General features: G+C 39.4%; 1 protein-coding gene across 1 annotated transcript in view; it reads left to right on the top strand.

The window, feature by feature from the left end:
- Positions 1 to 25,916, top strand: part of KIFBP (kinesin family binding protein) — a 57,344-nt gene extending 31,428 nt beyond the window's left edge. Inside the window, exons 3-7 of the mRNA XM_052640279.1 lie at positions 8,545 to 8,624; positions 8,928 to 9,111; positions 11,642 to 11,726; positions 19,984 to 20,099; positions 24,492 to 25,916. Coding sequence (XP_052496239.1) covers positions 8,545 to 8,624; positions 8,928 to 9,111; positions 11,642 to 11,726; positions 19,984 to 20,099; positions 24,492 to 25,367 — 1,341 coding nt within the window. The 3' untranslated portion in view covers positions 25,368 to 25,916. The remainder of the gene's footprint in view (positions 1 to 8,544; positions 8,625 to 8,927; positions 9,112 to 11,641; positions 11,727 to 19,983; positions 20,100 to 24,491) is intronic.
- The last annotated feature ends 274 nt before the right edge of the window (positions 25,917 to 26,190 follow it).

The raw sequence follows: 26,190 nt of genomic DNA, 5'->3' as shown, positions 1-26,190 counted from the left end.
AAGTACTGCTTTGGGGCTGGAAATTAGAGTGCAGTGTGCCAGAAGAAGCAACCAGCATGTATTGTTACCTCTTTTGTGTATTAAAGTAACTCTTTTTTTTTTTTTTTTACTGTAGTACATTGGAATACAAGTTTTTTGTGTTTCAGTTCAGTTCAGTCGCTCAGTCGTGTCCGACTCTTTGCAACCCCATGAATTGCAGCACGCCAGGCCTCCCTGTCCATCACCAACTCCCGGAGTTCACTCAGACTCACGTCCATCGAGTCCGTGATGCCATCCAGCCATCTCATCCTCTGTCGTCCCCTTCTTCTCCTGCCCCCAATCCCTCCCAGCATCAGAGTCTTTTCCAATGAGTCAACTCTTTGCATGAGGTAGCCAGAGTACTGGAGTTTCAGCTTTAGCATCGTTCCTTCCAAAGAAATCTCAGGGCTGATCTCCTTGCAGTCCAGGGGACTCTCAAGAGTCTTTTCCAAAACCACAGTTCAAAAGCATCAGTTCTTCGGCGCTCAGCCTTCTTCACAGTCCAACTCTCACATCCATACATGACCACAGAAGAAACCATAGCCTTGACTAGACGGACCTTAATTGGCAAAGTAATGTCTCTGCTTTTGAATATGCTATCTAGGTTGGTCATAACTTTTCTTCCAAGGAGTAAGCATCTTTTAATTTCATGCCTGCAGTCACCATCTGCAGTGATTTTGGAGCCCCCCAAAATAAAGTCTGACACTGTTTCCACTGTTTCCCCATCTATTTCCCATGAAGTGATGGGACCAGATGCCACGATCTTCATTTTCTGAATGTTGAGCTTTAAGCCAACTTTTTCACTCTGCTGTTTTACTTTCATCAAGAGGCTTTTTAGTTCCTCTTCACTTTCTGCCATAAGGGTGGTGTCATCTGCATATCTGAGGTGATTGATATTTCTCCTGGCAATCTTGATTCCAGCTTGTGTTTCTTCCAGTCCAGCGTTTTTCATGATGTACTCTGCTTATAAGTTAAATAAACAGGGTGACAATATACAGCCTTGACATACTCCTTTTCCTATTTGGAACCAGTCTGTTGTTCCATGTCCAGTTCTAACTGTTTCTTCCTGACCTGCATACAGGTTTCTCAAGAGGCAGGTCAGGTGGTCTGGTATTCCCATCTCTTTCAGAATTTTCCACAGTTTATTGTGATCCACACAGTCAAAGGCTTTGGCATAGTCAATAAAGCAGAAATCGATGTTTTTCTGGAACTCTCTTGCTTTTTGCATGATCCAGCGGATGTTGGCAATTTGATCTCTGGTTCCTCTGCCTTTTCTAAAACCCGCTTGAACATCAGGCATAACTCATTGCAGTTCTGAGTTGCATGTGTCTAAATCACCATATTTTGCCTGTTTGTGTGTGGTTTATTCCTTTTTAAACAGTGAGTTGTACTTCCCTGTTAAAATTGAATTAAAATTCCTGAAAGTGTGCCCGTGTTTAATTGTTTTCATTTACTTACTCCTGGAAATTTTGGAGGAAAGGTACCATATACAGCCCACCAGTGCTGGTTAGTATTCTGTTCCCCCAAGCAGTAGTTTTCAGGTTGCTGTTGCGGATGTGACCACAAGGCGGCAGCATTTCTTAATTCCCAGCCTTGGTTCCTCCTACAAATGGATGGAGTCTCACAGCAAGACCTGCTTTGGGGTTGCCAGTTACAGTACAGTTGCTAGGATAAGCACTCAACAGCTTGTATCGTTACCTCTTTTTTGTATTAATTTTTATTTTTTATTGGAGTAAGATTTAAATGTTTTGTGTGTTGTATGTGAACAGAATTTATCGTGTTATACATATCCATATGTCTTCGTATGTTCAGGTTCTTTTCCCAATTAGGTTATTACATTGTTGATTAGACCTTCTATGGTAGATATTACTCCTTATTATCTGTTTTTTAGAAATAGATTTTGTCCACCCCAAGTTCCTGATTTACCCCTTCCCCGCGGATTTTCCAGTCTCTGACTCTTTTGTGTTTTCCCCGTTAGTGCATAGGTGTGTATGTGTGAATTGCACTTGTAATTGATGTCTTACGATTTTTCCCTTTCTGAAATCTTGCTGAACTTCCCTTAGTAGGATTATTTCTAGTTTCAGGTAGGTTCCAGGGATTGACATCATCACATTCTTTTTCATGCCTGAATCAGACTGCGTTGTGAACATTTGCATTTCTTCTTTATCCATTTGTTTGTCACTGGGAAATTTTTTTGGCTTCTGTGTGTTGGTGTTTGTAAAAGGTGCTAAAGAGCACTTTCGAGTTCCCGTGTTTTTTTGAATTTTGGTTTGCTCTGCACTGACTTCTATTAGTGGGACTACCAGATCACTGTCAGCTGTGGTTTTACTGGTCAAGCACTCTTATACTGTTCTCTCTATTCTCTCTAGTGGCTTCTACCATTGACATTTCAGCAGCAACATAGGAAGATCTCCTTTTAACCCCATTGTAGCAGTTACTGTGTGTGAAGAAAGCTGAGTGCTGAAGAATTGATGCTTTTGAACTGTGGTTTTGGAGAAGACTCTTGAGAGTCCCTTGGACTGCAAGGAGATCAAACCAATCAATCCTGAAGGAAAGGAAATCAGTCCTGAGTATTCATTGGAGGGACTGATGGTGAAGCTGAAGCTCCAATACTTTGGCCACCTGATACAAAGAACTGACTCATCCTGATGCTGAGAAAGACTGAAGGCAGGAGGGGAAGGGGAAGACAGAGGATGAGATGGTTGGATGACATCACTGACTCAATGGACATGACTTTGAGCATGCTCCGGGAGTTGGTGATGGACAGGGAAGCCTGGCGTGCTACAGTCCTTGAGGTCACAGAGAGTCGGCCACGAATGAGCAACTGAACTGATGTATATGTGCAACGGGAAAAGATGCTTCTTGATTATGGCCAGTTTGAACAGTGCAAAGATATACCTGGTTTTAGTTTTGAGTCTCATGTCTTTAATAATGTATCACAGTCTGTATGTTTGTGGGTGCCTTTTTTTTTTTTTTAAACACTTTGAGTTGTGTTTCCCTGTTGAAATTGACTTCTTGAAAGTGTTCCCTGGGTTTAATTGTTTTCACTTGCTTAACTCCTGGAAATTACGGGGCATGTACCATATACATAAAACCTGCCAGTACTTGTGAATAGTCTTTCTGTTCCTTTAGGCAATAGTTTTCAGGTTGCTGTTGTGGCAGTTGGCCACAAGGCAGAAGCATTTCTTCTTTCTCAGCTCTAGTTACCCTGGCAAACTGCCAGAGCCTTAGAGCAAGTCCTGGTTTGGGTTTTTAAATTACAATGCAGTGTGCCAGAAGTATCACCCAGAAACTTATGCCTTGTTACCTCTTTTTTGTATTATTATTATTTTTTTTGAGTAACATCGAAACACATGTTTTGTGTACTTTAGGTGTATAGCATCTTTTCCCATTGCATATATACATCAGTTCAGTTGCTCATTCGTGGCCGACTCTCTGTGACCTCAAGGACCGTAGCACGCCAGGCTTCTCTGTCCATCACCAACTCCCGGAGCATGCTCAAAGTCATGTCCATTGAGTCAGTGATGCCATCCAACCATCTCATCCTCTGTCTTCCCCTTCCCTTCCTGCCTTCAGTCTTTCTCAGCATCAGGATGAGTCAGTTCTTTGTATCAGGTGGCCAAAGTATTGGAGCTTCAGCTTCACCATCAGTCCCTCCGATGAATACTCAGGACTGATTTCCTTTCCTTCAGGATTGATTGGTTTGATCTCCTTGCAGTCCAAGGGACTCTCAAGAGTCTTCTCCAAAACCACAGTTCAAAAGCATCAATTCTTCAGCACTCAGCTTTCTTCACAGTCCAACTCTCGCATCCATACATGACTACTGGAAAAACCATAGCTTTAACTATACTGACCTTTGTCAGCAAGGTAATGTCTCTGCTTTTTAATATGCTGTCTAGGTTGGTCATAGCTTTTGTTCCAAGGACCAAGTGTCTTTTCATTTCATGGCTGCAGTCACCATCTGCAGTGATTTTGGAACCCAAGAAAATAAAGTCTGTCACTGTTTCCATTGTTTCCCCATGTATTTGTCACGAAGTGATGGTACCAGATGCCATGATCCTTGTTTTTTGAACGTTGAGTTTTAAGCCAGCGTTTTTACTCTCCTCTTTCACTTTCATCAAGATGCTCTTTAGTTCTTCTTCACTTTCTGCCGTAAGGTTGGTGTCATCTGCATATCTGAGGTTATTGCTATTTCTCCCAGTAATCTTGATTCCAGCTTGTACTTCATCCAGCCTGGCATTTCACATGATGTACTCTGCATATAAGTGAAATAAGCAGGGTGACAATATACAGCCTTGATGTACTCCTTTCCCATTTTGGAACCAGTCTGTTGTTCCATGTCTGGTTCTAACTGTTGCTTCTTGACCTGCATCCAGATTTCTCAGGAGGCAGGTAAGGTGGTCTGGTATTCTCATCTCTTGAAGAATATTTCCATATATATGTATACTTGTTCGGATTCTTTTCCCAGATAGGTTAATACAGAGTAAGTATTGAGTAGACCTCCCTTGGTTGATAGTTTTTTTTTAATCCTATGCTTTGTAGGCAGTGATTTGTATTTGTTCATCCCATCCTCCTGATTTATCCCTAGAAGCATCACTATGAACAAAGCTAGAGGTGATGGAATTCCAGTTGAGCTATTTCAAATCCTAAAAGATGATGCTGTGAAAGTGCTGTACTCAACATGCTAGCAAATTTGGAAAACTCAGCAGTGGCCACAGGACTGGAAAAGGTCAGTTTTAATTCCAATCCCAAAAAAAGGCAATGCCAAAGAATGCTCAAACTACCGCACAATTGAACTCATCTCACACACTAGTCAAGTAATGCTCAAAATTCTCCAAGCCATGCTTCAGCAATACGTGAACTGTGAACTTCCAGATGTTCAAGCTGGTTTTAGAAAAGGAACCAGAGGAACCAGAGATCAGATTGCCAACATCCGTTGGATCATTGAAAAAGCAGAGAGTTCCAGAAAAACATCTACTTCTGCTTTATTGACTGTGCCAAAGCCTTTGACTGTGAGGATCACAACAAACTCTGGAAAATTCTTAAAGAGATGGGACCACCAGATCATCTGACCTGACTTCTGAGAAATCTGTATGCAGGTCAGGAAGCAACAGTTAGAACTGGACATGGAACAACAGACTGGTTCCAAATAGGAAAAGGAGTACGCCAAAGCTGTATATTATCACCCTGCTTATTTAACTTTTATGCAGAGTACATCATGTGAAATGCTGGGCTATATGAAGCACAAGCTGGAATCAGGATTGCTGGGAGAAATAGCAGTAACCTCAGATATGCAGATGACACCAACCTTACGGCAGAAAGTGAAGAAGAACTAAAGAGCCTCTTGCAGAAAGTGAAAGAGGAGAGTGAAAAAGTTGGCTTAAAACTCAACATTCAGAAAACTAAGATCATGGCATCTGGTCCCATCACTTCATGGCAAATAGACGGGGAAACAGTCGAAACACTGACAGACTTTATTTTTTTGGGCTCCGAAATCATTGCAGCCATGAAATTAAAAGACGCTTACTCCTTGGAAGCAAGGTTATGACCAACCTAGACAGCATATAAAAAAGCAGAGACATTATTTTGCCAACAAAGGTCTATCTAGTCAAGACTACGGTTTTTCCAGTTGTCATGTATGGATGTGAGAGTTGGACTATGAAGAAAGCTGAGCGCCGAAGAATTGATGCTTTTGAACTGTGGTTTTGGAGAAGACTCTTGAGAATCCCTTGGACTGCAAGGAGATCCAACCAGTCCCTCCTAAAGGAACTCAGTCCTGAATATCCATTGGAAGGACTGGTGTTAAAGCTGAAACTCCAATTCTTTGGCCACCTGATGCGAAAAACTGACTCATTGGAAAGACCCTGATGCTGGGAAAGATTGAAGGCAGGAGAGGAAGGGGAAGACAGGTTTAATGCCATCACCGACTCAATGGACATGACTTTGAGCAAGCTCCAGGAGTTGGTGATGAACAGGGAAGCCTGGTGTGCTGCAGTCCATGAAGTTGCAAAGAGTTGGACACAACTGAAGTCGATGGAACTGAGGCTAGTTTTCCAGTTGCTGTTGCCTGAAGCGGCCACAGGTGGGCAGCATTTCTTCATCCTCAGCCCTGTTTTCCCCGGGAAGCAGACATTGAACCTTAGAGCAAGTCCTGCTTTTGGGTTGTAGAGTGGAATGCTCCAGAAGAAGCACCCAAAAACTTGCCTTTGACTAGCTCTCTTTTGTATTAAATTTTTTTTTTTATTGGAGTAACATGTAAATACATGTTGTGGGTGATGAACAAGTACAGAATCTTCCTGTTATACATATACATAGATCTTTGTATGCTCAGATTCTTTTCCCATATCAGTTACTGAAGAGTGTTAATTAGGTCTTCCTTTGTAGAATATCACTTGTTGTTAATTATGTTTTATGGGTAATAGATTGTATTTGTTCATTCCAAGTTCCTAATTTATCCCTTCCCCGCTTCCTATTGTTACCATAAATTTGGTTCTAAAGTGCCTGAATCTGTTTTCCCAATTAGTTCATGTGGTGTGCAGATTACACCTGCAAGTGATAAAAAATTTTACCTTTCTGATTCTGACTTCATTTAGTAGAATTATCTCTGTTTCACATAGGTTCTGACAGTTGGCATGATTACATTCTTTGCTGCCTGATCAAATTGCATTGTGCACAGGTTCCACTTCCTGCCTGTTCATCAGCTCACGAACATTTGCTGCTTCCGCGTCTTTGCTGTTGTAAAAGGTGCTGCAGCGCACATTGGGTGCCTGTGTCTTTTCAAAGTCTGCTTCTCTGCCATATACTCTTTTAAGAGTGGGACTGCTGGGTCGTATAGTAGGTGTGTGTTTTTCTTAACGTTTTAAAGGCACTTCTGTACTCCTTTTCATAGTAGGTGTACCAATTTACTTTGCTACTAACAGTGTGGAAGTGTGCCTTTAGCTTTTATTGTTTGTAGAAATTTTGATGATGGGTTTTCTGAGTGGTTTGAGATGATGTCTCATTTTTAATTCTGAGTTGAATTTTTCTAATTAGAAAACAGTTTCGAGCATGTTTTCATGTGCCTCTTAGTTGTGTGTTTTCTTTTCTAGAAAATTTTTTTTTAGGTTGTCTGACCATTTTTGATTAGTTTAACGTACATTTTGAATGTGCATTTTTAGGCCATTAACACTTTTTCTGAGGAATATATCACCAAATTGAATTTTAAAAGCTGTGGATATTCTACCTTAGTTTTAAAAATTTCCTCATAAAGTGCTAAGGGCAGAGCCTTACAAAGCCAGATTGATGTGTTTGTTGCCTTTATGAGTTTAGGATCATCTTACACATGACATTGTTAGTTTAAAATGTGAAGATTGTATTTCATTAAGCACCAGTATTAATTAGCATTTAATGTCATTATTTCACTTAATACTATTATTACCTATATTTCATTAAATACTAGTATTAATATAAAAACATAAAACACATAGCAGAATTCTTTGTTCTTAATTGTACCTTTTTATTTAAGAGACTGGTTTGACTGTGTTACAGTATGATGTGTGATATAGTATGTACATAAAAAATACATTACTTCCTCTCATCCGGACAGGGCTAAGCATTCAAAACAGCCCTCAAAGTTGTGAAGGAGGTTTCTGAAGAATATTTTGTTTGCCTTAGGCCTTGCTTCCTGTCTTAGCCATTTTTACTTTCTGTGAATTCTAGGAACAGAAGTGATCCTTTAAATGTTTGCATCTAGAATATAAGATCACATTTTTTTTTTAAACGGAAACCATGGTTGCTATTTGAAGTTTAGTCAATTCAGTTTAAAGCAGAGGAGCCTGTCCTCCCGGAAGCAGAATGAGGCAGTGGTTAAGTAGTTCTCGTTTTTTTTGGAAGACCTCAGATACGTTTTTACATGTATTAACTCAGTGAATCCTCATAACTACTTGTTGAGGTAGATGTTTATTATCCTTAGTTTATAGATGAGGAAACATAACAAGAGTTGGAGTAACTTGCCCAGGGTAATAAATAATGGAATAACTGACTTTAATTTCCCTGTGTTGATTCCCTGGGGGTAATCTTTGTATGCTTTCCTTGTTTCCCTGACAATATTAGAATAAATATTAGAAACTTTGATTTTTACTGGTGGTCAGCTTAGAACAGTGTTGCTCTGAGGACCTATATACATTTTGTTACATGTCATGCTTATGTAAGTTTTCAGAAGAACTTTTGTTGTGAGAAGATTAAGACTTAAGATACCTATAGAATTATACCTCTCTAAAAATGAAAAATTTTTAAGTGTATTTGAAGTTACTCCTGAGCAGCAATTAAAGTATTGTTAAGTGTGAGCCTGTATGTATTCTGTTTTTATTTGTTTGACTCTAAGATTATTGTTAAGAAGTTACTTCCTGGATAGTATGTGAAAATGAACTAGTTAAAAATGAAGTAAAAATTTAAAAAAATAAAATAAAATTTGATTTCTCAAGTTCCTCCAGAGGAGGGTGCTTGGTGTTTACAGTAAAAATTTAGTTTCTTTTTCTTTGATTGCAGATTGGGAGTCCTCCTCTTGACCCTACTGAGCATTTTCTTCCTGAAGAAGAGAAACTTCCTGAACAGGAGAGATCAAAAAGGTGAGCAGGTCTGGAAATCAGCCCTTACAGGTATTTCCCCATAGTGTGTTTGAGATGATTGCTCAGTATTTTCCCTTTCAAGGCAAAGGTTACAGAATGTGGATTCTGACATGGATTAAAACCTTCATTTGCTACTTCTTAGATGCATTACCCCGTTTATATCTGGGGCTCAGTTTCCTTATCTGTCAGATACAGTAGTCATACGAACTGGAGGGTCAAGATAAAAAGTTCCTTATAAATTTGATAGATTTGAAAGTTTGTTATAAATTATACACTGTTATAGAAATATTTTTTCCTTTATAGATTTGAGAAGGTTTACACTCATAATCTGTATTACCTGGCTCAAGTCTACCAGCATATGGAAATGTTTGAGAAGGCTGCCCATTATTGCCACAGTACCCTAAAACGCCAGCTTGAGCACAACGCCTACCATCCTATGGAGTGGGCTATTAATGCTGCTACTTTGTCACAATTTTACATCAATAAGGTAAGCTTCTCAGAGTAGTTACCTACCAGTGTTACCAATAGTGTGTATAAAAATAGAGCTGAAAGAAAGTATGTTGAAAATGTCATCTTTTAAAAACAGATAGCTTGTAGTTTATGATGTAAACTAAATAGGAAAATGCAGTCCAGTTTGCCAGTGTACTGAAGTTTGTAGCTTTTTGTTGCAGTAATCCTTTTGAATCTTAAAATAATTTTATCACGTCCTACATGTTTCTTAAGAGTAATTCTTTTTTGATACCAGCAGGCTATCTGTGTTTTAGTGAAATGTTACCTTAAATTGCAGATTTTATCTTGTAGATTTAACTTTATCTTTATGCATTGGTAATCTGGCAAATGTGAGAATTTGTCTGAGGAAGTTGACTGTTAAATGTGGGCTTTGATAGAAGCATGTAATGCTCTCAGTTATTCTTTAGAATTAACTCCCTTGTGAAACTTACTCTGTGTTGGGAATGTCTTGCTTAGTTCCAGAGTTCTAGGTGGTTATATTTTTTCCTAGAGTATTACACAAGGACAAATTTGAGCTTCTTCATTGCTTTCAGAATTATCCTGGATTATGAAGATATCTTTTTATTTTTTAATGTAGATATATTCTTAATTGACCTTTTAAGTTTTTTAGCCCTTAAAAGAATTTTTAATGCTAAAACACTTTAAAGCCTCCTTTTTCAGCCAGATTTTATGTTAATTCTCAATATCTCAGTAATAGAAATAACTTTTCTTTGTATTTTGAATTCACATGCCTCTGAAACTTTGGTAATTCTTCGCTTATCAGAGTTCTTTCTTAGATCTCTCTTTATCTGCTGCTGTATCCTTACTGGGCCTATATCCTTTCTAAGTGTCTTGTTAGTGCTGGTTCTATAAATGCGCCCTGTGTTTAAAGTATTGTCCCACAGAATTTCATTCAGAAAAGCTATTAGCAGGAGAGAAAGGGCTGTGGTGACTACAGCATCGCTTCTAGGACTTTGGTCTAAGATCAAGCGTGTAAGTAACGCTACTGCATATATCAGAGCATTCAGTTAAATCTAAATCTCATTAATTCATTTCATTGTGATCATCAAAACTTACCTGGGGCTTCTGCTTGTGGCATCTTTCTTAATAATTCCCAGAAGCACCTTATTTTGTTTAGCAACTTTAAAATTATTCGCTGTAATTGTACTAAGATATCCAGATGTTAAAATGTAATTACAAGTTTACAGTTGTTAAGCATTGCTTATGTAGAGCATGCAGTAAATTTCACGAGGACCTCCCCCACCCTGTGCTTTTATATTTGTTCTTTTTTTACCAAAGTGTTCTGTAAGTTTTGTTCCAACTAAGTTATAATGTGAAGAGAGATTTGAGCCATTTAAAAAAAAATACAATCGTCATTTATATCACTGTCATTTCGTCTGGTTCCATGAGATTTTGCTACGTAGTGAGTCCCTACCTTGCAGGTGCTAAAGTCTCACATTTACCAGCCACGTGGAGGACAGCATGCACACTCACTGTTAGTTCCAACAGTGGTCACTTTCAGATAACCAGTCTGGACAGTGCTGAAGTGATAATGAAGAAGTTATAGAGCAACAATTAAAACTTGTTTATGTAAACTGTAACTTTCTTTTGGTTTTTGAGGTTTAACACCAATATTTTGATCTGTAGATACTGCTGGGCTAGTACTACACGTGGTACCCAGCTGTGCTCAAGATGGCTTCTGAACTTACCATAATTCAGATACATTGAGTGCTGAGATTTTAAAGTCATAGTCAACTGTTAAAAGCCACCTTAGCAAAATCAGTGTTACTAATATGAAATAGACATTTAACAAGGGTGGCTTGGTTTCATCTAAAATTAGACTTTTAACTTGGTACTTCTGCTGAGTATTCCTGTGACTTACATGGCACATGTGAAGTAAGTAACAAGGAGATCTTCTCCAAGGGTTTGAGAAGCTTACCATGCCCAGGTTTGAATTGTGAAGTCTTCAACTGTGTTGGTAAAGCAGTTCCATAGAGTTCGTCTGTGGAAATCTGTTGACTTGGAAAGATTTCAGAAGACAAAAATCTCTTATCAGTATTTATCCTGCTTGCCTTTGAATGATTGGATTTAAAGGGGATCTCTAAACCTGAGAAAGATGAAATCTTCCAGTCAGAATGTAAATGGTCTACACATTGATCATACAGGGAATTCGGCTGTTCAAACTGAAGCTTAGAGGATGTGGAGGTGGGGTAGGACGCTAGGATGATATCCGTTCTTTTCTGCTGATTGATTCCTGGAGGGGCTAGTTTCCAATCAGCAAGCATTTCTCCAGGCAGTTTGGATTATTAAGAGTTTGAGGGTATTGTTATTTTAATCTTTAAGATAGTTTTTTAACCAAATAATATTCAGACATGTCTTAAATACTTTCTTGTTTAGTTACCATACAGGGTCTCCTTAGTAGTGTTTTTTACCTGCATTTGTAGCTGTTCCCATATTAAGAGACTATGCAAGTATCTATTGCAAATAAGGTTTTGTGATAATTAAATTTATTCTTATTTCTGCAACAGCAATGCTTTATGGAGGCCAGACACTGTTTATCAGCTGCTAATGTCATTTTTGGTCAAATTGGAAAGATCCGAACCACAGAAGACAGTAAGTTTATGTGTACATGTTTGATTATATAAATTAAAAAAAAATCTTTTTATTTTGAAATCCTGTTAATTTAGAAAATTCAAGAACAGAACAAAGAATTACCATAGGCCCATCTAAATTCACCAAGTTTTTGCCTCATTTGCAGATATGTTTAGGCTCCAATTACCCCCTAATACTTCAGTGAGTTTTTCCTAAAAATATTTTTACATAATCATAGAACAGGAAATGTAACATTGATACAGTTCTTTTACTTATAATTTATATTTAGCAGCTGTCTCCATAATGTCCTTTGTAGCAGTTTCTCTATAGTACTAGTTTCTCTCAGTTTGGTTCAGTCGCTCAGTCGTGTCCAACTCTTCGTGACCCCATGAATCGCAGCACGCCAGGCCTCCCTGTCCATCACGAACTCCTGGAGTTCACCCAGACTCACGTCCATCGAGTCCATGATGCCATCCAGCCATCTCATCCTCTGTCGTCCCCTTTTCCTCCTGCCCCCAATCCCTCCCAGAATCAGAGTCTTTTCCAATGAGTCAACTCTTTGCATGAAGTGGCCAAAGTACAAAGTTTCAACTAGTTTCTCTAGTACTTTAAAAAAGTTTTATTGACGTAGAGTTGATTTATAGTGTTGTTAGTTTCTGCTGTACATCAAAGTGAATCAGCTTTGCATATACATATATCCAGTCTTTAGATTCTTTTCCCAGGGGCTACCCTGGGGGCTCAGATGGTAAAGATTCTTTTCCCATATAGGTCATTACAGAATATTGAGAAGAGTTCCTGTGGTATACAGTCGGTCCTTATTAGCTATCTGTTTTATATATAGTAACGTGTGTATGTCAGTCCCAGTCTCCCAGTTTCTCCCTCCCCTCCCTGCTTTCCTCCCGGGTATTCATAAGTTTGTTTTCTACATTTGGGACTTCATTTCTATTGTATAAATAGGTTCATTTGTACCGTTTTTAAGATTTCATATAAGTGATATCATATGATACTTGTCTTTCTCTGACTTCACTCATATCTCTGAGTCCATCCATGTTGCTGCAGATGGCATTCTTTCTTTCCTTTTTTTTAACGTCTGAGCAGTAATCCATTGTATGTATGTACCAGGTCTTTATCCATTCTTCTGTTTATGGACATTCAGGTTGCTTCCATTTCCTGGGTATTGTAAATAGCGCTGCAGTGAATATTGGGGTGCGAATATCATTTTGAATTATGGTTCTCTTTGGATATATGTCCAGGAGTGGGATTGCAGGATCATAGGGTAGGTCCATTTTCAGATTTTTAGGGAACCTGCATACTGTTGTTGCGTCTCTCTAGTTGTCTTTAATCTGGACCAGTTCCTCAGCTTTTCTTTCATCAGGCATTTTTGAAAAAATATAGACCTCTTATTGCATAGATTTTCTACCATTTGGTGTTTGTTTCCTTACAGTAAGATTCAGATTATACATTTTTGGTTGGAATACTATATATGTGATATGTCCAAATATCTAGTTTAATTATAGTGTTTCACTTAGTTTTATAAATCACAGCACAGTCAGCATGTGTATTTTACCCAGTCAGAACCAAAACAAGCTATCACTTCACATCTGTTAATTGGCCATTATCAAGAAGACAAGAAATAACAAGTGTTGGTGAAGGTGTAGAAAAGGGACCCATGTGCACCATGGTGGTATTGTAAATTGGTGTAACCACTATGACAAACTGTATGGAAGCTCTTCAAGAAATTAAAAATAGAGCTATATATGATCCAGCAATTCTTGGGTGCAGTTGCCCCTTGGTGTCCACCCGAGATTGGTTTCAGGACCACCCCCCCCCCCCCCCCCCCAGATAACAAACACCTATGGATGTTCCAGTCATAATGCGTATAACCAGCACACATCCTCTCTTGTATACATTAAATCATCTTTAGAGTATTTACAATGCTGAGTACAGTGTGAATGCTGCATAAGTAATGGACAACATGTGGCAAATTCAAATTTTGCTTTTGGAATTTTCTAGAATTATTTTAAAAATTTTATTCTATATTGGAGTACAGTTGATTACCAGTGTTATGTTTCAGGAAAACAGCAGAGCTCCCTGTGCTCCACAGTAGGTCCTTGTAGGCAACCTATTTTAAATGTAGCAGCGTCTCTTTAGTGGCCGAGTGACATTCCACTGTGTGTGTGTGTCACACCTTCTCGAGTTAATCTGTCAGTGGACATTTAGGTCGTTTCTGTGACTTGACTGCTGTCAACAGTGCTGCGGTGAACACTGAGGTGCATGTATCCTCCTGAGCCGTGATTTTCTCCACGTATGTGCCCAAGAGCGGGATTGCTAGATTGTATGGTAGTTCATCTGTTTTTAGTTTCTTAAGGACCTTCCATACTGCTCTCCATCGTGGCTGTACCAGATTACATTCCTGCCAACAGTGTGGGAGGGCTCCTTTTTCTCTATACCCTGTCCAGCAGTTATTATTAGTAGACTTTTTGATGATGGCCATTCTGACTAGTGTGGGGTGATACCTCATTTCTCTAATGAGTAGCAATGTTGAGCATTTTTTCATGTGCCTCTTGGCTACCTAAATGTCTTTGGAGAAATGTCTATTCAGGTCTTCTGCCCATTTTTGATTAGGTGGTTTTGCTGTTGAACTATGTGAGCTATTTTTAAATTTTGGGGATTAATCCGTTGTCCATCACATCATTTACAAATATTTTCTCCCATTCTTTGGGTTGTCTTTTCAATGGAATATTACTCAGCCATTAAATAGAATGAAATAATGCTATTTGTAGCAACATGGATGGACCTGGAGATTATCATACTAAGTGAAGTAAGAAAGAAGAAAAGCAAATATCATATGATATCACTTATAAGTGAAATCTAAAAAGATGATACAAATGAACTTCTTTACAGACGAGAAACAGACTCCCCACTTTGGAGAATAAATTTATGGTTACCAGGCTTGAAAATTGGGAGAAGGGTTAGATTGGGAATTTGGGATTGACATGTACACACTGCTGTATTTAAAATAGGTTACCTGAAAGGACCTGCTGTATAGCATAGGGAACTCTGCTCAATATTCTGTAATAACCTAAATGGGGAAAGAATTTGAAAAATGATACGTGTATATGTATAACTGAATTACTCTGCTGTACACTAACACATTGTTAATTAACTATGCTGCTGCTGCTGCTAAGTCGCTTCAGTTGTGTCCGACTCTGTGCGACCCCATAGACGGTAGCCTACCAAGCTCCCCTGTCCCTGGGATTCTCCAGGCAAGAACACTGGAGTGGGTTGCCATTTTCTTCTCCAGTGCATGAAAGTGAAAGGGAAGTTGCTCAGTTGTGTCTGACTCTTCGCAACCCCATGGACTGCAGCCTACCAGGCTCCTCCCCCCATGGGATTTTCCAGGCAAGAGTACTGGAGTGGGGTGCCATTGCCTTCTCCATAATTAACTATAATATTGAAAAAAAACCCAAACAGTAATATGCCCACATAGGACCTTTGAGCACATTTTAGTAAGGTATCAGTTCAGTAACTTTTGCTTCTAGACCTTAAGGAAGTCAGTTACTCAGATCCATAAGCTATAATCCATAAACTATGTCTAAAAAGGAAAGATCAGGGGCTTCATATCTTTGAATTTGCCTACTTGCTACAATCTACTTATAACCCCAAGATTATTGCTCGAGCCACTTCTGTGGTCATTTGCAGAGAGCCAGAGGGTTTGAGACACCTGAGGTGCACATGACCAGCCGAGGTTGAACAAGGTAACGCTCTGCCTTCTCATGTCAAGCCCTCATACTATAAGCAAGTATACTTTTTGTGGTCTGTTTAGTTCCACATTTTTCAGATTTTTCCGCATTTTGTTGTTTAAAATGGCCCCCAGCTGTAGTGCTGAGGTGGTATCTAGTGTTCATAAGCACATGAAGGCTGTGATGCACCTTCTGGAGAAAATACAGTGTTATGTTCACATAACCACCATGAATGATGAGAATCAGCTGTATATTGTTTCCTTAGAATCCAGGTAGAAAAGTTTTACTGTTGGGATTAAAAATCATCTCTTCTACAGAACCAAACATTCATATCAAGGAGATGATCCAGCTGAATAGTGACTTACATCACTTCTGGGCGATGAGCAACTTGCTTCTCCCCAGGTAGAGCCGCTGTCCCAATCTCTGCTCTCTGAAATTGGTTGGGGGACTCTGCAACCTTGCGAAGGCTCAGGACAGATAAAAATCAAACCTACTTGTTCTGTACAACAGGCTGAACATCATGATAATAGGTGTTGGTTTCTAACAAGACACTTAAAATATCTAAAGTGTGTGTTCTTACTAGGGATGAAAATGGTTTTTTGGAAAGTGAAAAGTAAATCTTAGCTATTACAGTGGTATGTGGAAAGATAGAGAAAAAGAAGAAAAGAAATCTTGCCATTTTTGACAACATGAATGGACCTTTAGGGCATCATACTAAGTGAAATCAGAAAATGGCACACACTGTATGATTTCACTTATATGTGGAACCCAAGAAAACAAAACCCCAAACACAACTCCTAGGTACAGAGAACACATTAGTGGTTGCCAGAGGTGGGTGTGGGTGAATGTGTGAAGGGCGTCATAAAATTTATAAGTCATGGGGATGTAAGGTACAGCACAGTGTGTGTTATAATGTATTGATTGCATATTTGAAATTTGCTAACAGAGTAGATCTTAAAAGGTCTCATCCCAGGAAAGAACATTTAACTATGTATAGTGACAGATTCTAGCTAGACTTACTGTTGTGATCATTTTACAGTATTTAAAAATATCAAGTCATTATGTTGTACACCTGGAACTAATATGTCAGTTATCTCAGTTTAAAAACTGTGTTGGTCACCTAACAAGTTTTATGATAAAGTAACTGTATCATTAAGGATCAGAAGAATACAGAGGCTGAGTTAGAGGAATGTACATTATAAAATTAATTTTTCTCCTCTTATTACATTCAATTAATCATAGATTGGTTAAAGTCTAAAAGGTATTTGTCCAAAAAAGGAAATAGTTGATGAGAACTAAACCTCCAGTGAGATGTTTTGTTTTTACTCTTCAAAGTAGAAAGTTAAAACATTGGCTGTGTTCAGTATTTTTAAAATGACTTTATTGAGCAGCCTTATATGTTGTTAGAGTATTTGTTGAAAATAATTTGGCAGTGTGTATCAAGCACGTTTTAAATGGTGTAAACTCTGACCCAGTAAATTTCACATCTAGGAATCTAAAGGAAATAATTGAAAATCCAGACAAATCTATGCACAGAGATCTTCCTGTTTAGAGTTGTTTGTAAAGAGGAATTGGAAACAATGGCCAGTATTAGAAGAATGACCGAAGTATAGAAATATATTTCTATACATTGTACATGATGCTATACTTAAAAATGACGTTAAAGAGTTGATAGTAATAAGTATGTTGTGTTAGTCACTCAGTCATGTCTGACTCTTTATGACCCCATAAACTGTAACCCACCAGGCTCTTCCGTCCATGGAATTCTCCAGGCAAGATTCCTGGTTTGGGTTGCCATTCCCTGTTCCAGGGTATCTTCCCGATTCAGGGATCGAACCTGGGTCTCCCGCATTGGGAGCAGATTCTTAACCATCTGAGCCATCAGGGAAGCCCTCATTTTATTACATTTCACTGAATTAAAAAAAAAATGTTTTGTGGCAACTCTCGAGCAATTGATCAATACTGTTTTTCTAAGAGCATTTTCTCAATTCGTGTCTCTGTCACACTTGGGTAATTCCTATTATTTCACACTTTTTCATCATTATTTGTTATGATGGTCTGTGATCAATGATCTTTCACTGTTGAAATTGTTTCGGGGTGCCACTAACTGTGTCCATATAAGATGGTAAAGTTAATTGGTAAATGTGTTCTGACTGCTCCACTGACTGGCTGTGGTCTTGTGTCTCCCTCGCTCTCCTTGGGCCTCTCTATTTCCTGAAGACACAGCATTATTAAAATTAGATCAGTTAATAACCCGACAGTGACCTTGAAGTGAAAGGAAAAGTTGCGCATGTCACACTTTAAGCTAAAAGCCAGAAATGAGTAAACTTAGTGAGGAACCCATGTAAAAACGGGCCAGAAGAGACTCCCTCTTGTGCAAGTTAGCCAAGTTATGAATGCAAAGAAAAAGTTGCTGAAGGAAGTTAAAAGTGCTACTCCAGTGAACACACAAATGATAAGAAAGCAAAACAGCCTTACTGCTGATAATGGAGAAGGTTTTAGTGGTCTGGATAGAAGATCAAACCAGCCACAACATTAAGCCAAAGGCTAAACCAGAGCAAGCCTCTAATTTTCTTCAATTCTCTGGAGGCTGAGAGAGGTGAGGAAACGGCAGAAGAAAAGTTTGAAGTTGAGATTTAAAGAAGGAAGCCGTCTCCATAACATAAAAGGGCAAGGTAAAGTAGCGAGTTACTAGCTAAGATCATTAACGAAGGTGGCTACACTACACAGACTTTCAGTGTGGCTGAAACAGCCTTCTGTTGGAAGAAGAGGCCATCTAGGACTTTTCGTAGCTGGAGAGAAGTCAGTGCCTGGCTTCAAAGGACAAGCTGCTGACTCTCTAGTTGGGCTAGTGCAGCTGGTGATTTTACCATTCTGAAAATCCTGGGGTCCTTAACAGTTGCGCTGATTATGCTCTATGCTAGTCATGCTACCTGTGCTCTGTAAATGGAGCAGCAAAACCTGGATGACAACACAAGGCTTCCTGAAAATGTTAAGCTCATCGCTGAGACCTGTTCAAAAAAAACCATTCCTTTCACAGCATTATTGCTCATTGACAGTGTACCTGGGCCATCCAAGAGCTCTTATGGAGATGTACTTACGATTAATGTTGTTTGCTAACACAACATTCGTTCTGTAACCCATAGATCAAGGAGTCATTTTGACTTTCAAGTCTTATTATTTGGAGAAAAAAATCACGAGGCTATCACTGCCGTAGATGTGGCTCCTCTGATATATCTGGGCAAAGTAAATTGAAAATCCACTGGAAAGGATTCACCATTCTAGATGTCATTAAGAAGATTTGTAATTCATGGGAAGAGGTCAAAATATCAACATTAACAGCAGTTTGGAAGAGGTTGACCAGACCCTCAGGGATGATTTTGAGGGTTGCAAGACCAGTGGAGGAAGTAACTGCAGATAGAGTAGAATTTTCATGAGAACTAAAATTACAAGTTGAACCTACACTACACAGACTTGAGCCTACACTACACAGTGGTCCAGTGGCTAATACTCCGTGCTCTCAAAGCAGGGGACCGACATTTGATCCCTTTTCCGGCAATTAGATTCTACATGCCACAACTAAAGCTCTCATGTGTCACAACTAAGACCCAGCGCAGCTGAATACATAGCTAAATAAATACTTTAAAAATGTTGAACCTGAAGGTTTGTCTGAGTTGCTATAATCTCATGCTAAATTTTGACAGCTGAGGACTTGATTCTTAGGGATGAGCAAAGAACGTGGTTTCTTGAGATGGTGTCTACTTCAGGTGAAGATACTGTGAAAATTGTTGAAATGACAACAAAGGAGTTAGAATATTACATAAACTTGATAAAGTAGTGGCAGGGTTTGAGAGGATTGACTGATTTTGAGAGAAGTTCTACTGTGGGTAAAATGCTATCAAACAGCATTGCATTCTACAGGAGACAGTGTTCCTGGAAGAAAGAGTCCATCAGTGCAGCAAACTTCCCTGTTGTCTCTTTTTAAGGAAGTGCTACAGCCTCCCTGCCCCAGCCTTCAGTAACCAGTACCCTGATCAGTCAGCCATCATCAGTGAGGCAAGACCCTCTAACTAGCAAAAAAGATTATGACTCTCTGAAGCCTTAAATGATGTTTAGCATTTTTTTTTAGCAATAAAGTATTTTTTAATTAAAATGTGTACATTTTTAAGACAATGCTATTGCACACTTAACAGACTACACCATAGTGCAAACCTTAACTTTTATAAGCCACAGAAAACCAAAAATTCATGAGACTCATTTTATTGCAGTGATCTGGAACCAATCTTGCAATATCTGAGGTGCTTGTACTCAAAATTTAATGTATGTGGTAACCTTAGTTTCTACCTGTAGGTAATACAAAAGAAAAAAACTAGAAAGAACCTCTGGGTGGTAGGAATTTTGGGTGAGTTTCTTGCCGCTGCTTCAGGTAGGACTTGTTGTTTTTATAATCAAGAGCGATATAAAGAAGAATGGCGTACACAGTGAAAATTACAGTTGTGATCATTGGCTCACACAAGTCACGTTGTACCTTTTAGCTACAGAAGCTGAAGGAGATGTGCCAGAGCTTTATCACCAGAGGAAAGGGGAAATAGCAAGATGCTGGATCAAGTACTGTTTGACTCTCATGCAGAATGCCCAACTTTCCATGCAGGTAATACGGTCAAAAGTGATGTTTTCTGTCTTAAACAGTAGGATGTAAGTAAAAGCTTGAAATGGGAAGTGTGCTCATTGGGCTCACTGCATGTGTGTTATTCGTGGTGTGCGGAAAGCTTATTTCTTGCTTTCCCTGTCTCATCCTGTTCAAATCTTACTCTTCCATTAAGGCTGTCTCAAACAGCACCTCTTCCTTCAAGACTTGCCATTGGATAGAGCATAAGCCCCACCAGAGGGGAGTCTTCATCATATTCATACTATGTACCGATTTCTAGACATAACAGTTGCTCAAAAACTATTGAATGTATATACAGTTCTTAAACCCTACGGATCTCTTCTCCCTCAAGAGCCCTCCCTAAGTCACTTGACTTTTTATTATTGTTACTCATATTCTTATCTTATTCCTTTACCTCTTCTTAGACTGTAAGCAACCTGATGGCAGGAAATCTTACTAATCTTTATATACTTTAGACAGTAAATATATATGCTAATAAAAGGATAGGTATGAATGTATCTGGAAACAGCCCTGCTAGTCGGTGGCTGTGTCTGTGTGGCAGTTAACTTCTCCTTGTCTCAGTTTCCTCACAAGTAAGACGGAGATAATAATAGTACTTAATAGTGTTCCTGTGAGTTAAATATGTATAAAGGGCTCAGAAAGTGTCCAAGAGGTAACTAAGTCCTCAATCACTGTTAACTATCATTGTTGATACCATTATTATTAATCCATACTTAATGGATTCTAGTTCCTAATCAGAGCTCTGGTGGCTCAGATGGTAAAGAATCTGCTTGCAATGCAGGAGACCCAGATTCTATCCCTGGGTCAGGAAGATTCCCCTGGAGAAGGGACTGGCAACCTGTTCCAGTATTCTTGTCTAGAGAATTCCATGGGCAGAGAAGCCTGGAGGGCTGCAGTCCCTGGGGTCACAAAGAGTCAGACACAGCTGAGAGACTAACACTACAGAGGAAAACAAATCATTTGGATGCATATTCTCCAGGAGACTTTCCTGGAGGGGTTTCATGCCTCTTTTCTGTTTACATGCATTAAAGTTTAACCATTTTTTACTAGTAAATATAGAACCTTGTGAAACTACTATACAAAATAAAAGCAAACAAACCACAAAACCCCAGAAGCAGGAGTGTTTCAAAGGTGAGAGCACTTTGGAAGTCAAGGGTAAAGATGAGGCATATTTGGAAAAGGAAGGGTGTGGGGAGAAGAACTAGGGAGTTTCATGTCTAGAGAAATTGCAGCCTGGAAAATCTGCCAGCATTCTTCTGCTCAGAAAGCAGTCTAAAAAGTGTGTAAATAAAGACACCACCAGGAAGCACGGTAAGTAAACAAGATTAGAGGCTTAGGCCTGCATTTGAAGTGATTGTGTCAAGCAGAGTGCCTGTGGCTTACTCTTGCCATTCCTTTAGTCTGTGCTTTCCAGACTGGGCACTGGAATTTACCACTTGCTTGTATGGCAGTCCACTCCAGTACTGTTGCCTGGAAAATCCTATGGACAGAGGAGCTTGGTAGGCTACAGTCCATGGCGTCGCAAAGAGTAGGACATGACTGAGCAACTTCACTTTACTTGTTTTAAACTCACATAGTGACCACACTGCTAAATTACTCAGATTTCCTTTAATCTGGCTGTTACCTTAGCTTCATCCTTTGATCATCTGCTTACCTGAAAAGCCTTCTTTAATTCAAGTTTAAAAACATATACAAATTTAAGTATTTATTTCTGACAGGTTTATAGTAGTCATTGTACTATGATGAACAAAAATAGACCTAGTTTTTTATATCATATGGAAGTGCAACTTTAGTAAGTTCCACAAAGGAGAGACACAAGATAAAAAAAGTCACAATGGGAGGAAGTAACATCTAAAGGAAGCTCTGGGAATGCGTAGGAATTTCTAGACTGGAGAAAAAGCACAGCATTCTGAGGAGCTGAAGCGGCATGTTGAAAAGTTCTGAGGTGTAGGGAGCCTGGTGATGGAAATGATGGAGCAAGGCCTGTGAGGCTGGAGCAGAGAGAGCATGTGTGATAGAAGACCGAGTTAGAGAAGGGCTGGAACATGCCGGGCCTTCCGTAACTGGAAGCCTTGGCGAGGGGTGGGAGGGTTTGGACTGATCATTTAGGTGGCAGAATGGAGGATTGAGGGAAGGCAAGCATGGATGAGGAAGATTACTCAGGTCACTGGAACAGTGGGGGTGAGATGTGAAGGGAGCTTGGGCTAGGATGGTGGCAGAAGAGATGGTGGAAAAGAGTGGGTGCAAGAGGTTATTTAGGGGGCAAGACAGAAAGGATTTGATGATAGACACGAAGTGTGGGCTAAGAGAGAAGAGAGACATCAAGGATGATTCTCCTGCATCGGCTGGCTGTCCAGATCGAGGGAGTGACCTTCACTAAAATTAAGAGTCGAATAGGAACCTGTTTGTGGAAGACGGAGAGTTCCATTGTGGACATATTGAGGATGAGGTGTCCTAGTCTCCCCAGAGGAGCAGGAGGTGTGTGAGGCGCTTTAGTTATGGGTCTGGAGCCTAATAAGAGCCTGGTGTACCTGAAGATTTGTGGGTCCTCCTCCTGTGGATGGCAGCTGCAACCATGGGCACAGATGGAGACAGCTCTGTAGAGCTGTGCTGAGCAATAGAAGTAGGAAACGAGCTACTTAGGTCACTTAAGCTTTCTAGTGGCTACACTGTGCTCAGTGCTAAATCACTTTAGTTGTGTCCAGCTCTTTGTGACCCCATGAACTGTAGCCTGCCAGGCTCCTCTGTCCTTCGGATTCTCCAGGCAAGAATACTGGAGTAGGTTGCCATGCCCTCCTCCAGGGGATCTTCCCGACCCAGGGATCGAACCCGTGTCTCTTATGTCTCCTGCATTGGCAAGTGGGATCTTTACCACGAGCACCACCTGGGAAGTGGCTACATTAGACAAAGAAAAAAGCAGGTGAAATTAATTTTAACTTGTATTTCTTCCACCTAGAATATATAAAGAAATATTCATTTCTATTTGTCATTAATACTAAAAAGTTGTTGGACTATTTTACAATTTGTACTAAGTCTTGGAAATTGGGTGTATATTATTTTACACTGATCGCATCTTAGTTTGGACATTTCAGATGCTCAGTAGTCATGCACGCGCAGCACATGACTCTGTTCTGAGCAATGCAGATCTAGAGGGAAGACTTTTCAAATGAAGAGAAGAGCTGGCCTTGGGGCCGACCACTGGTTATCTGATGTTTAATTTTATCGTCCAGGAAGAAAAGAATGGACTGACCCTTTTTCTGCCGTCTTAGTTCCTTCCTCTTTTTTTTTGCCCCAGGAGGTAGGGGAGGTAACTTTAACTATGACGGTAGATTTAACACTGTCTTTATTTTAATGTCTCTGAGAGGTCTAGAGCATTCCTCTGTAGTACATTTTATTAAATAACTTAGCATAAACATCATGCTGTTAATGGAATTTCTTTGCAATATTTTTAAGACAGATTTCAGCCTTACTCTAATGTTAAAATATCAATGCTAATAATGTATTACATGTATGTAATATTTCTTAGCTCTTACCATTTTCATATGCATTTATGTTATCTGAAGGAGCAACTATAAACGAACTAGTTCCCAAAGAGGAAAGTAATAAACAGTTTAGTGGTGTTATTTACTTTTTTCCTAGTTTCTTTCATTTTTAATTACTTGGAATATAGCTAGAAAGAAGTCAGGATTTCCTGGTGGTCCAGTGGCTGAGACTCCACGCTCCCAATTCAGGAGGCCTGGGTTCTATCCCTGGGTCAGGGAACTAGATCCTGAATGCCTGCAAGTAAGAATTTGCTTGCCACAAACTAAAAAATCCCACATGCCACAGTTAAGAGCTGAATCAGTCAAATAAAATAGATAAATATTTTTAAAAAACTAGGAGTTTTAAAAAGATGTGGGCTTCCCTGGTGGCTCAGGTGATAAAGAATCTGCCTGCAGTGTGGGAGATCTAGGTTTGATCCCTGGGTTGAGAAGATCTCCTGGAAAAGGGAATGGCAACCCACTCTAGTAATCTTGCCTGGGAAATCCCATGGACAGAGGAGCCTAGCAGGCTACAGTCCATACGGTCACAAAGAGTTGGACACAACTGAGTGACTAAAAGATGTGATTATAATACCTCCCTCCACCAGGTTGGGAAGTAAGAGGGTTTTCTTGTCTTTACTCTTGTGTGTTAGTTGCTCAGTCGTGTCCGACTCTTTGCAACCCCATGGACTGTAGCCTGCCAGGCTCCTCTGCCTGTGGACTTCTCCAGGCAAGAACACTGGAGTGGGCAACCATTCCTTTCTCCAGGGGATCTTAAATTTGCTGTAGTACTGGCAGCAGGAGACAAGTCAGTGTCTGTCTTCCTTAACCATAATTTATTTTTTTCTTTCAGGACAACATAGGAGAGCTTGATCTTGATAAACAGTCTGAACTTAGAGCTTTAAGGAAAAAAGAACTAGATGAGGAAGAAAGTGTTAGGAAAAAAGCTGTGCAGTTTGGAACCGGTGAACTGTGTGACGCCATCTCTGCAGTGGAAGAGAAAGTGAGCTATCTGAGGCCTTTAGATTTTGAAGAAGCCAGAGAGCTTTTCTTAACGGGTCAGCACTATGTCTTTGAGGCAAAAGAGTTCTTTCAGATTGATGGTTATGTCACTGACCATATTGAAGTTGTCCAAGACCACAGCGCTCTGTTTAAGGTGCTTGCATTCTTTGAAACCGACATGGAGAGACGGTGCAAGATGCATAAACGCAGAATAGCTATGCTAGAGCCCCTGATCGTGGACCTCAATCCACAGTATTACCTGTTGGTCAACAGACAGATTCAGTTTGAAATTGCACATGCTTACTATGATATGATGGATCTGAAGGTTGCTATAGCTGACAAGCTGAGGGATCCTGATTCACACATTGTGAAAAAAATCAATAATCTGAATAAGTCAGCACTGAAGTACTATCAACTCTTCTTAGACTCTCTGAGAGACCCAAATAAAGTCTTTCCTGAGCATATAGGGGAAGATGTTCTTCGCCCTGCCATGTTAGCTAAGTTTCGAGTTGCCCGCCTCTATGGCAAAATCATCACTGCAGATCCCAAGAAAGAGCTAGAAAATTTGGCAACATCATTGGAACATTACAAATTTATTGTTGATTACTGTGAGAAGCACCCTGAAGCTGCCCAGGAAATAGAAGTTGAGCTAGAGCTTAGTAAAGAGATGGTAAGTCTTCTTCCAACAAAAATGGAGAGATTCAGAACCAAGATGGCCCTGACTTAATGATCCTTGTTTCTAATGACAGAAGATGTGCAATACTGAGATTTTCCCCCCTTAGTTAAACAGACCCAGTTCCATTGTGATGTTTAACTTAATAGCCAGGCGAGTGCTGTTTGAACTGGAGATACAGTCAGACCACTTGAGTCTTTGCTAGGACCTTAATCAGCATAATTAATAATTTATACCTAATTATGTAAATACATTGCCTTGTTAAAGTGACATGTGATTGGTATTTTAGATTGCTCGTTTCCTATTTAAATATAAGCCTTTTCTGCCTCATTTTCAAAAAGTAGGTTTTTTGTTGGCTAATATTTGCTTGATGGATTTGTTAAGGGAAAAAATGCTGGCTAATATACCTGGGGGGCAAGCTCTTACTGTATTAAAATTGAAAAAGTAGCTTCTTGTAGTTATTCTTCCCAAAATGTTTACTTTCCTAAAAAAAAAAGTTTCCTTTCTGAGATATTAAAAAACTAAGTTATGTTGTAAAATATTGTAGTATGTTTCATTATAGAGAAAAAAGGGCCTTGTTGGAAATATAATAAATTGACTTGTTTCACTAACAAAAGCTTCCATTTATTCTCTTGTCTTCTTGTAAGAATTGGTTTATTTTTGATACTTCAAAAATATTACCTTATTTGAAGCCAGAGAAGACTATTTCTTTGGTAATGTTGTACAGAGAGAACACATAAAATCTTACTGAGTAGCCTTACTGAAATACTACCATGCACCAGAAAAGTTCTGCTGGCTCCAGTTTCTCAGAGGATCCTAGTATATTGGTGAACCTTAAAGCCTTGTTGAAAAAAGATCTGTACATGATAACATTGTT

The sequence above is a fragment of the Budorcas taxicolor genome, chromosome 5 (genome assembly GCF_023091745.1).
Source record: "Budorcas taxicolor isolate Tak-1 chromosome 5, Takin1.1, whole genome shotgun sequence".
NCBI lineage: Eukaryota > Metazoa > Chordata > Mammalia > Artiodactyla > Bovidae > Budorcas > Budorcas taxicolor.
This window is presented reverse-complemented; position numbering and strand designations above follow the sequence as displayed.